Genomic DNA, 12,955 nt, shown 5'->3' with positions numbered 1-12,955 from the left:
ATAATGGAGAAAATTAGGTACATTAAAGATATAAATGTCCCGTGAAAAATGGACATGAAGCCTGTTTTGAACAAAGCACAGCCAAATGTAGGAGAAAGTTTCATGGATTTAATTCAACTTGAAAAAGTGAATTTCTCACCCCATTGACTTTTTTTGGTAAGGCATTACTTCTTTTTTTAAAAAAATTAAAATTAGTAATTTTCTTTATGCTGAAAAGTCACTTACTACTTACAACAACAAAGAAAAGAAGTATAGGAAGGTGCAATATGATCCTGAAAAGGGTGGTTAATCCCCTATGGTATGTGATAGCTCAGTGAAGCATAAGTACTTGCTGGTTTTCTGTTTTGTTTTATTTTTTCATTTAAGCAATTGGTTGTATTCTATCATTTTAGTTGTATGTTTCTGTTACTGTAAATAACTTGCTGACAAGTGTCTTTCCATGGCAAAGGTCAATCTTGATTTGGGATCATGTTGTTCAACAAGTACATAATATACTGAACAATATACGGGCATTCTTGAACAACAATTTAACATCTGTTAAGCTAGCAAGAATATAGCATACTTTAAAACCACTTTGCATTTTAAGGTAAGATAGCCCATATTAAAAAAAAAAAAAAAACTGAGTGTAGAATAATCTCGAAATAATGGTGGAATCAGTATGCTAGTGTATACTATTAAAGTACCATGATGCTCAAGTAACTCAGGAATACCAGATTAGTGCCCCAAATCACAGCTATCTTTCTTAGAATTATAAGAAGGGGACATAGCAAATTATTATGGCAAATCAAGTAGCTCATTATCTTTTACTATTTTTAACTCTATTATATGAACCCTTTTTCAAAGCTAGTTAGGTATTACATAGTCTTTTAATTTTTTATATTAGGTATTACATAGTCTTTTAATTTTTTATATTATTTATTCTTATTGTGTTATTTTTAATAGCAGAACATTGATGTACAACACTGTATATCATTTTTTAGAGATACATATTTGTACCTCTTCAGATGTAGGTTACTTCACCACATCCATTGACAAATAATCCTCCATCACAGTGCATTGAGACCCTCCCCACCACTTTGCTTCCCATCTACTGATTTTATGCCTCTGAAATCTCACCTTTTTTTTTAAGATCTTTTTTTCTTTATACAAGAGCTAGGTTACAGGCCAGAGGCGCAGGAGGATGAGAGGATTCACCAGAGACAGAGTGGGGAACAGACCAGGCAGACAGACCAAAATACACTTCTGAGGGGAGCAGTGGGCGAGTCAGGAGAGGTCTGCCGCCTCATGTGGGTATCTCCCTGGCTGGTCAAGAATCAAACCCGTGCTGCAGAGGCTGCAGACAGCTTCACAGTGCTGTGCTTAACCTGCTGTGCCACCAGGGAGGCCCTGAGTGTCACTTCTATAGTCATATTCCTAGGTTTGGTTTTGTTTTGTTTTTTTTTAATTTAATTTAATTTATTTTTTTTGGTTTAGTTTTGTGTGTTCCTTTGTTTTGCTTTTCACTCATATTCAACACACGAGTGAAATCCATATGACTTATCTTCATTCCTTGTCATCAAAACAAGAGTCTTTGATCTTCCCTTTCTAGGAAAAAGACGGGATGGAAGTAATTGAAATGCTTGAGCTGTTATTACAGCTATGTGGTTTGTAGAGAAAGAAGTCAGAAAGGTCATGATCACCTCTCATTGCTAGAGGGAGCCCTGGGCCTAGAACACCAAAGCCATAGTGAATGGAAACATATTATTTTTGGAATTCTATATCAGCTTGTGAGCACTAGAAATCTAGGCTCTAAAAGTTTGGGTGTTAAATTCATAGAAAAATTCCTAAGTTAAAGAGATATGTCAAATATTATATGTTAAGATACCAAAAATTAATAAAATATGAATCATTCACTCAGAAAAAACTTTGTTAAAATGTAAATAGCAAACTAATATCATATATGTATGTGTGCACACACATGTATGTTTATTAAAATGAAAGAATGGGCAATTGGTAGGGTATAAATGCATAAATAAAATAAGGAACAAATATAATACAAAGTAATGAACATAATGTGAAGAATTTTCCTCTGTATTTCTGCATGTTGACTGGACATCCAGATAATCATTGTTTTGTATACTTACTCAATAGTTCAAAGTAGTGAATCAAGATGGATCCAAAGTAAAATTCAAGAGTAACATAAAGAGAATGAGATTTTTAGAACAAACAATAATTTAAAAATATATTTTAAGCTTAAACAGAAAGAACAATCCAGATGTCCTATACCATTATTTTGGCTCAAAAACGCTTACCATCCCACTTCAACTTTTTCAGTGTTGAATTCCTTACTTTTATGACATATAGAATCTTTCAACTAGCAAGTTTTAAGCATTTCTGTTCAGCATTTTTCTCAGGTAATTCTTTATTTACCCATTTGTCTGCGCCATCAAACAGTGAGATTCATGAGGGTCACAAAGTCCGATTAATTTTGTTTCATCAGCTTTTAACACATAAATAGATACTTAATATCTGTTGAATGAGTACATGACTGCAATGAAAAAATATATTTGAGAATCATCTGCCAATCCAATGACAGAATTAAAATACAAAAATAGTGGTCAGACAGTTTTTGTCAAATAAAAGTACGTATTCAGACACTAAATACAATTGATAAATTGTTGGGATTTTGTTTTATCTTTTTTACTTTTTGCAGATGTAGTAATACAGTGTTGACCTCCAATTTAATAGAGAACACAAGTGATATTTTTGATTCTCCTCTGGACCAACACAAATGTCTACAAAGTAGAAGATATAGAAATAGAAAGAACTAATGAGTTTATTATAAAAATTGCAACCCAGATCTGTTCTCTAGGGGAACATATTAACAATCAAAGTAGAGTTTTAAATACAAAGAAAATGATTGATTCAAATTAGTTGCTTTTCACGATTGTTCAGATCTATAAATGTATAAGAATCACTATTAATACTTTCTTTTTTCACAAGTTGGATTTATTCTTTTTTCCCCAAATCCTTTTCCCTTCCCTCACCCAAAATTCAATTTTTTTGTTTCTCTGCTGGTTTTATTACTCAAAAAATGTGCCTTTGAAATAATTTAAGGATATTTAGAAACAGTTAATATGTATTTTTCATCTTGAATGTATTGTGAAAGGAAAAAAAAAGTTGCTTTCATTTAAAACTGTACCTGAATATAAATTAATGCTGGCAATGTACAATTGTCATATGATATATGCACTAAATTTGGGGGGAGCACTGAGTTTCTGCTAGGCCTTTGGGAAAACCAATATTACCAAGTATAGTGTATTATCTGTCATCTAAATATCTATAATTAATTGGAAATTAATTCATGACATGTATTCATTCAACATTTTCTGCCAAGAACTTCTGTGTCTGAGATAATAAAGATAATTATGTTATGATTTCTGTTTGTACTCCTGTAATTCTTCAAAGTACTTTTGATGTCCCTTTTTAAATTTTGTACTTTACATTCTGTAACTGTAATAATATATAAATAAGGGACTTTGCAGTGTAGGACAAATTGTTATCCAGAGAGAATTCACTTATATTGCAAATCATTTGATATTTTTTGTGATTTTGAAAATCTCTAGTTCTGGAGTCTCCTTGAGAAGTATCTTGAGATCCAAACTTACCAAGCTAATATTCTGAAGGCAATTTCTCAGTTAAATCATACAATCCATCCAACATGTCACTATGCAAAATTTGAATTCCAATGTGGACAACATCAATATGTATTGCATATTGTCATCACTGAATTGTCATCTTCATGGATTCTCAAAAACAAGTGACAATTTTTATTCCCTTTGCTGAAGACAATGATTAGACACCGAAATTCAATGTTCATTAAAGATTGTCAAGTAGATATTTGTAAATTATTATTTTAAATCATTCCTAGGTTTCTCTACACACTTATACATATTTAGAAAGTGCCTTAGTGGTGGGTGTGGTGTGATGACATGCATCTGAGATGTGAACCTATGCCTCCGAATTATATACAGTGTTGTAGACCATTGTTACCTCAATTAGAAAAAGGGCGGCTCCCTGGTGGCACAAGGGGTTAAGATGCAACCTATGAAGCTGACAAACTGCTGCAGCATGAGTTTGATCCCTGGCCAGGGAGCTACCCATTTGGCACAGCAGACCTCTCTTGACTTGCCTGCTGCTTCCCTCAGTGGTATATTCAGTCAATCTGAGCCTGTTCTGCTCCCCACTCTGTTTGTGGTGAATCCTCTCACCCCCACCCCCCACAGCTCTGTTTTCTTGTATGCATAAAGAAATAAATCTTAAAAAAAGGGGGGAGTGGGTTCTTTCTCTTCATTTGATTTACAAACCCTAAAGTTTCTCATAGTACTAGTTCTATTCCACTCTTTACTTTCAATTTCAGTTTAAGGAGCAAATAAGATATTTCCTGAATTCATAAAATGTTTGATTTTGGTAGGTATAGAATCTATTTTAATTTTTTCGGTTAATCGTTAAGTTTAAAAGTGATTTCTGCATCTATGTTAATAAGAATTTATTGAAACACAGTTGTTTTCTAAAGAGAAAATTTGAATAAATCTATATACAAGATGACTTTACTTTGAATGATTTTTAGTTTTAAATGGATTGCCATTCCCAGTATCCTGAATGGATGTACTGCAAATTTAAAATGAATACAGAATTCTTGGGGCAGGGAGGGGATAAAAGCATTCCTTGATACTATGATCTTTTTCATGTTTTGCTTTATTTTTTAATAATGGAACTCTTAGTTATGTTCAATTCATCTAAGGTAACATCTGATGTAAGATTATTATATTGTATACTGTATTTATATTTGATAAAACAATGTATCATACAGAAGATAGTTTAGGCCTATTTTAATAAAGTCTGAGTGTACTTACTGGATTGGACCTTATTAGCCATGTGCCTGTGGATCATTAACTTCCTCAACTATTATTTTCATAATTAAGAATTAAGGCTGGGCCTCCCCTGGTGGCGCAGCGGTTGAGCGCTGGGCTGCGAAGCTGCCTGCAGCTTCTGCAGCGCCTGTTCGATCCCCGGCTGCCGGCGAGGGTCCCACATGGTGTGACAGACCTCTCCTGCCATGCCCGCTGCTCCCATAGCAGTGTATTTCGTCGGTCTGCCTGTTCTGTTCCCTGCTCTGGCTCTGGTGAATTCTCTCACCCTCCCGCGCTTCTGACTGTACCCAGTGCTTGTATAAATAAATAAAAATAAAAATCTTTAAAAAAATCATTTAAAAAAAATTAAGGCTAAATATGTTAAAAAGCTTATTCAGCTTATTCACTGACTTGTGCCTTCTATGGAGGGTAATAATATAGTTTTTATTCATTTAGTACATTTGAAAGCAGATTACTATTCCATAAAAGATGTGTACATGTCATTCCATATTTGATCTCTGGATCATGTTAAAAGTAGATGATAAGAATCAGATTGAATAAGCACACATCTGTTCTGACTTCCCAGAAGTACTGTTCACAGTGTAATATCTGCTATTATTTAAGCACAAAGACTTAGTGAGTTATCTTAAGAGCATTAATAATGCTAAAATATGTCCTTAAAAAGTTCATTAAATCAGCCAATTTTGCTTCTTATTCAAATAGTTATTTTATTTTGAATAAATTTTAATGCAGTGTATCCCTCAACTTTTTAAAAATCATAGCTTTAACACAAGTACATATTTTGTTATACCTGCTTCAACCTAGAGCTAACCAAAAATATTAGTTGAATTTCTTGCTATAGTGTTTTCCCTTTCTGATTTATAAAGCTTATAAATATGAATTCAGGTTTCTTAAGGATTAACAAATTTGGGATTTTAGCTACACCTCTTTTTGTATAATTGCAGAATCTAATACATTTATTTTATACAGCATTTTCAGGGAAAAAAGTCAACTTTTAAAATAAATCAAAACATTGTGAATAAAAGGGATGCATGCATTTTTTATGTAGTATAAGTATATTTTTTCATAGGTAAATAATACCTCCAGTGAGTGGATATAAAATGTGAATGTAATTTTTCTTAGATTTTTTTTACAGGTTGGGAGTATGGCTCGGTGGTATAGCATTTCACTATAGATTCTTCTGTGTGCAGACTCACTTCTCTTTTGTATGTGGTCACTCATTTGGTTTTAAAGTATGCCCAGAATTTGGACCCACTTTTGCCTAGATGAATCAATGTTTGCACTTTTTTTTTTTCTAAACCAGTCATTGTTGTTTTCTGACAGTTGAAAAAAATACTGACATAACTTGAAAAGAATGGATCCTATTTACCTGAAAGCATAGATTTTTGTACTGTAATATGGATGTGCATTTGTTGAATGAATGAGTGAAAGAAAGTCTGGGTTATATACCTTCTGTATTTCTACATTTCATTGTTTGATACATTCTATTTCAGCTTACTGTGAATTTCTTGCTACATTTCATTTTTTCCCCACCCCATGGTGAATCATCTTTCTTTATTCTAGAGCTATCATAAAGGGATTTGCTTAAGCAGACTGTTACACTATTTCATTTTCGTCCACATTATATTTTATATTATGTAAATTACTAAAATAACAATATTAGATTTAATATCCATTGTCTTAATCCATGTTTTAAGATGGCTTCACAAAATAACTTGTAAAATTGTGATGAGTAGTTAAATTTAGCTGTCTAAATGAACAAAATTGAAAATTATTTGAATTTGTGTTTATAACAATAAGTTAGATATTTACCTACCATTAATTTTATTTTTAATATTGTCTGCTTACCTATCCTGTGTATATAATAAGTGAATCAAAAAGCAAAAAGATCACTGTCCTCATTGAGTATGCTTCCTAATAGGGACAAAATAATCATCATCATCATCACCATCACATTGTAAAGAAATACAAAGTGTAAATTTGCCATTCTAATTCATGCTATGAAACAGCAAACTTGGGGCAGTAGTCAGAAAATATGGAAGTCTTCTTGAAGTAAATGGCACTTAAAATATGAAAACCAGGAACAAAGTAAGCAAGCAGGTTGGAGAAGAGTATTTCAGATTGGCATAGTATGTATAAAAAGTATTTTCGTAGACTTCTAAATCCATAGTCATGATTTTATGAATAGTTATATCATATTTTTGACAATAAAAATCCCTCATTGTAGATATAAGGGCATGTGTATATAGATTTCTAAAATGCATTATGTCTATTCTAAAATGTAATATATTACTATGAATGTTATTGTTGTTATTATTGTTATTAACAATATATGTTTTTGTGTTTATCTGCATATTACTATAATCAACAATTGAAATTAGCTATTTGTTCTGGACTGAATGGGGACAGATGCCCTGCATTGGAAAGTCTCGCTTAGATGGCTCAGAGAAGGTTGTCCTTGTAAGCATGGGAATAGCATGGCCAAATGGCATCTCCATTGACTATGAGGTTTGTTGGATTTCTTTTAAGCATTCAAAGTACATTAACTGCCAACTTGCATTAGTTCACTTTTAGTGTTATCTTATTTTTTCAATAAAACACTTAATCAAAAACAGCTCATTATATTGCCTTTCAATCGATCTTCAGGAAAATAAATTGTACTGGTGCGATGCTCGTACAGACAAGATAGAAAGAATCGACCTTGAGACTGGCGGGAATCGTGAGGTGGTACTGTCAGGGAGCAATGTGGATATGTTTTCAGTTGCAGTCTTTGGGGCTTACATCTACTGGTCTGACAGGTAATTTATTTTTTCATAAGTATTTGAGACTCAAAATGTTATTTCAGTGCCACTTGCTTTACCCTTGTAGGATTAGCCATTCCTTAGCAAGGTCACAAAGACTATCTCATAAAGCCCTGTAATTTCTACAGAAAAGGCGGGCACTCTTATAACCCCACGTTCAAGGATTTCGGTGTCACAGAATAAATTTGGTTTATTTCCCTTTTATTGGCCACCTTTTACCTCTGGCTTAAATAACAGATTTTATTTAAATTAAAATTTGCTAATCATGTATTTTTCAACTTCTTGGCAGAGCACACGCCAATGGATCAATCAGAAGGGGCCACAAGAATGATGCCACAGAAACTGTAACCATGAGAACTGGTCTTGGGGTGAACCTGAAGGAGATTAAAATCTTTAACCGTGTAAGAGAGAAAGGTCAGTCCTCTTATATAATAAATAATGTTAATGTCCTCATTTAATAAATAATGTTATGTTTTTTCTCTCTTCTATGTTTCTCAAACTTCAAGGATTTTTTCTTATATGGGTCCTAAATCTCAAAATACTGTTTTATGTCAAATCCCCTATGAAACTGCATAATATAGATAAATATTAAAATTATACACACCAACATACACACACAGACAAGAGATTAAAGTACAGAATGTGTTTTGGTGCATTCAATTCGTATTTAGAATGAATCAATACTGTCAAAGACTAGAAGATATGAAACATTTTATAATCTCAATATTAAGTTTCAAAAGAGTTACATACCTACTAGTTGATTAATGGAAATTGTTAATGATTTGTTTGGATGATGAAGAAGTAGAAGAATATGATCTTTGAAATAAGAAATCCAAGATGTTAAAATGTGATTAAAAGCATAGTACATTTTATGGTAATTGATTTTTTTTTTTTACTGACCAGTCTTAAAATTAAGAATAAAAGAACAAAACATTCAGCTTTAAATACTTAATGTTTCTGTAAGAAAAAGTTGAAAGTTAAAGAATACAAACATGTGTGTATTTTTTCCCCCACCTTAGGGACCAATGTTTGTGCCAAGAACAATGGTGAATGCCAGCAACTTTGTCTTTATCGAGGAAATTCTCAGAGAACTTGTGCTTGTGCCCATGGATATTTGGCAGAGGATGGAGTTACTTGCCTAAGGCATGAAGGCTATTTGCTGTATTCAGGAAGAACAATATTAAAAAGTATACATCTTTCTGATGAAACCAATTTAAATTCACCAATAAGGCCATATGAGAATCCACATTACTTCAAGAATGTCATAGCTTTGGCTTTTGACTATAATCAAAGGAGAAAAGGTACCAATCGTATTTTCTACAGTGATGCACACTTTGGAAATATACAGCTTATTAAAGATAACTGGGAAGACAGACAAGTAATAGTTGAAAGTAAGTACAACAATTTATTTTTAAATAGTTTGGTAGAAATGAATATTATTTGGATTAACAGAGAAATTAGAGTGGTGATTACATACAGAATTTCATTTTCCTAGAGTTTATATTCAAGATTGAATATATCATCTGACCCCCCCGAAAAGTGAAGGAAGCAATTAACTGCTACTGCGTACATGATGTGTATTATGATTATTAGCATCTAACAATGGACTTCTAATATCTTCCTTCATTATGTTTCTTATAAATAAGTATTTTAAAATTCATGGAAGATAATGTTTCAATGCAAAACTGCTAATTCTATTTTCTTTCAGTTGGTACTTATGTCTTTTAAAATATTTGCCTAATTCAGTGAATTTTATTTTCTTAAATAGAAATTATATAAATATATATCTATATATAATACATTCTTAAGAAAATGTTATTAAAGGAATGATCTAATATTTTAAAATATTTTAATGTTTTATGGGACAAGCTCATTCAAGTATGGTTTTGCGTTGAATAACCACATCATTTAAAGAAATCTTTGTCCTTTCACCCAAATCTTACAGTGATTGCTTTCATGTACTTCATATAATTTCTCTTTATTTCTAAGTATTTTCCATATATTTTCCTGCTTTTCCAATTTCACTATACTGAAGTCAATCTTTGCCATTATATTTTGAATTGCAAAATACATAAATTTATTGTAAAATGTTCTAGTAGTGTAGAGTTTAAAATGAAATTTCAATCTTATCTCTGCAACATCAATCTCACATATTACCTATATTGACATAGGTGAGTCTTGGTTTCATAATTTTTGTCATGTTGCATATAATTACAAAATGTAATGACCCTACATGCATTACTAACCTGGTTTTCTTTACAGCATATTTTGAAATGCTTTAGGTTCAGTACATAAGGGTCTATCTGATTCTTTTCAAAGCCTGTACCTAATTTTTTACTAAGCATTAACTAATTTATTTAACCACTTTCCTACTGATAAGCATTTAGGTAGTTTCTGACACCTCATCATTAAATACTCTCATTGTGCGTATGTATATCTAAAGTGTTTATGCACACATATATAATAGAATTAAAAGTCCATCTGTGTTTATTTTCTCTTTTATAGCTGATCAAATTTCTCTCTGAAAATTCCATGTCAATTTATATTTTCATCAGTGACCTATTAAAAGACCTATTTTCCCATGCAGCAATGATTTTATTATTTTTAACAGTCTAGATAGTTTATAATTAATATATTAAAGAGTCACCATATATTAATATGCATTTATTTAAAACTAATGAAGTACTGTATCTACTTGTATTCTTACTCACTGAAAAATAGGTATGACAAGTCCAACTTTATGTTGTACATTGTCAGCCCATGGTATGCCTGCCACCATTCATCTTGTTCTTTTAACAGTTAATATACTTCACATATTTTTATGCATTCAAATATTACTCAGTGTTTCCAAATCAGTGCAACTAGGGTGTAATTTACAATTACATATTCTCATCTAATGATTCTGTAAGTTGACATACTTATTAATAATTTTATTTGAATGTGTGTGTGTGTGTGTGTGTGTGTATATATATATATATATATATATATATATATATATATATACACCACTGCATGACATTTGTGGGTCGGTGTGTATAATTTATGTGTGTGTTGAAAATACATCTGTAACTATAGTGATCACAGATTTCAAATACATCTGAGATTTGTTTGTTCTTTGGGCATAGCTCTGTGATTAGAACGTGGGATCCATAGCCTGAATTGGTGCATGATGAATCTAGAATCCAAGGGTTCCAGTGTTGAAGAATTTACTCTTCTAAGATAGATATATTTAAAAAGGAAAAAAATAGTTTTACAGAAATATAATTTGGGCACCATGCAATTTGCCCAGTAAAAGTATATCATTTTAATGATTTTAAATGTAAATTCAGTGACAATTACATTTATAATATTGTATATCCATCACCCACTATCTTGTTCCAAAATATCACTTTTTTTAAGATTTATTTATTTATGCATACAAGAACTGGGGTATAGGCTATAGGTGTGAGAGGGTGAGAGGTTTCATCAGAGACAGAGCGGGGAGCACAGCAGGCATATGACTGAAAACACTGCTGAGGGGAGCAGTGGGCAAGGCAGCAGAGGTCTGCGCTCCATGTGGGTCCCTCCCTGAGCTGCTGGGAATCGAACCAGCACTGCAGAGAGCCTCACAGAGCTGCACTCAACCTCCTGTGCAACCAGGGAGGCCCTATATTTATCACTTTTAACAGAGACTGTTGAAGCAATTTCTCTTCACTCTAATCCCCGGCAACCTCCAACTAACCTTTTCAGCTGTAAATTTGCTTATTCTGGTTATTTCATATAAGTGGAATTACACAGAATTTGTCTTTCTGTGTGTATGGCCTATTTTCCTCAGCATACTAATTTCTTTTATTTTTTTTTATTTTTTATATTCCCCTTACAATTGAACCCCCTTATTTTGACCCCAATTCCTCCTTTTCCACCCCCCATAGTGTGTCTCTGGTTCATAGTTGTTTGTTGATTTTATTTTTTTCTTTCTTATAGTTATTCTTTTTCCTGGTCCCTTATTTAGGTTTTCTAGATTCCTGCTATGAGTGAGACCATTCGGTGTTTTTCTTTTTCTTTCTGGCTTATTTCACTGAGCATGATCCCTTCCAGCTCCATCCATGTTGCTGCAAATCATGAGTTTATCTTTTTTGATTGCTCAGCATACCAATTTCAAGGTTCATCCACATTGTAGCATGTATCAGAACTTCATTTCCCTTTTGTTGTGGCCAAATAATTCTCTATTGTACCTATATCCTACTCTATTTGGCTATTTGCCTTCTAGATACTAGATTATTTCTATATTTTGGCTATTGTGAAAAAGGTTGCAATGAACATTGGCATGCTATTATCCAAAATAATAAGTTTTAGTTAGATTCGGTACATAAAGAGAAAACAGCAGTTTTATAAGGATTTTGGTTTGAAAGATCATCCAGGCTATGCTATTTGATGAAGTTAAAGGGTTGTGTCTGAAGGCAGGGCTGCCTTAGGAAGTTGTCAGAATATTGCAAACCCTGTTTCCATAGTGAAAAATTAAACTGAAAGCATATTAATCAAAGTATACACAGAACTAAATAATTTTGACCCTCACATCCAAAATCAAAGAAAGTAAAACCAGTAATGCTCTACCTGCTGTTGTATGTATTAACTCACTCATGTAATGAAGAGCTAAAACATAATGGCTAGGATTTTAGCAAATGTCAATGTGGGACGCAAATCTCAGTTTACTATTCACTTCCTATGGGCTGCTATCAATTTCTTTTCCTACACAATGGAAAACAATTCACAATTTTTGTGGTGATTTTATGAGAAAGGGGGTATAATCAACTTATAAATAATTATTTTTAATTATTTTAATTTAAAACCTTATATTACTGTACTTACGACACATTTGTGGATAATTTAAGATAATTTTCTTTGTCCTAAAGTACTTTTAGAATATGCATTAGAGTAAACAATCAGAAGTAATTGCAATAATTACATGTATGATGTAGTTTATTAAGGTCAGACTAAAATTTAAAATTTAATTAAGGTTAGTCTACATAGATAAGCTACATGAACTTTTCTAAATACTCTCCTACTACCCTCAGCAAGAAGTTGCTTAATTTGTTTAACTATTGAAATCCTCTCCTGAAATTTTGTAATGGAATTTATAGTTTGACTGGCTTGACCAAAAAATAAGACAGCAATTAACAACTAAAACAAGCAGCACCTCCCTCCCAAAAACCTGAGTTGTGGGTACACCAAAACAAAACAAGTAAAATGTAAAATTCATTT

At 32.3% G+C, this 12,955-nt stretch overlaps 1 protein-coding gene across 1 annotated transcript in view; it reads left to right on the top strand.

The window, feature by feature from the left end:
• LRP1B (LDL receptor related protein 1B) overlaps window positions 1-12,955 on the top strand; it is a gene marked incomplete at its 3' end in the record, with an annotated part of 1,731,654 nt that overhangs the window by 1,314,857 nt on the left and 403,842 nt on the right. The window contains exons 38-41 of the mRNA XM_084254814.1: window positions 7,295-7,421; window positions 7,560-7,711; window positions 8,004-8,128; window positions 8,734-9,105. Coding sequence (XP_084110940.1) covers window positions 7,295-7,421; window positions 7,560-7,711; window positions 8,004-8,128; window positions 8,734-9,105 — 776 coding nt within the window. The remainder of the gene's footprint in view (window positions 1-7,294; window positions 7,422-7,559; window positions 7,712-8,003; window positions 8,129-8,733; window positions 9,106-12,955) is intronic.

Source organism: Talpa europaea (assembly GCF_964194135.1).
Source record: "Talpa europaea genome assembly, chromosome: 1".
Classification (NCBI taxonomy): Eukaryota; Metazoa; Chordata; class Mammalia; order Eulipotyphla; family Talpidae; genus Talpa; species Talpa europaea.
This window is presented reverse-complemented; position numbering and strand designations above follow the sequence as displayed.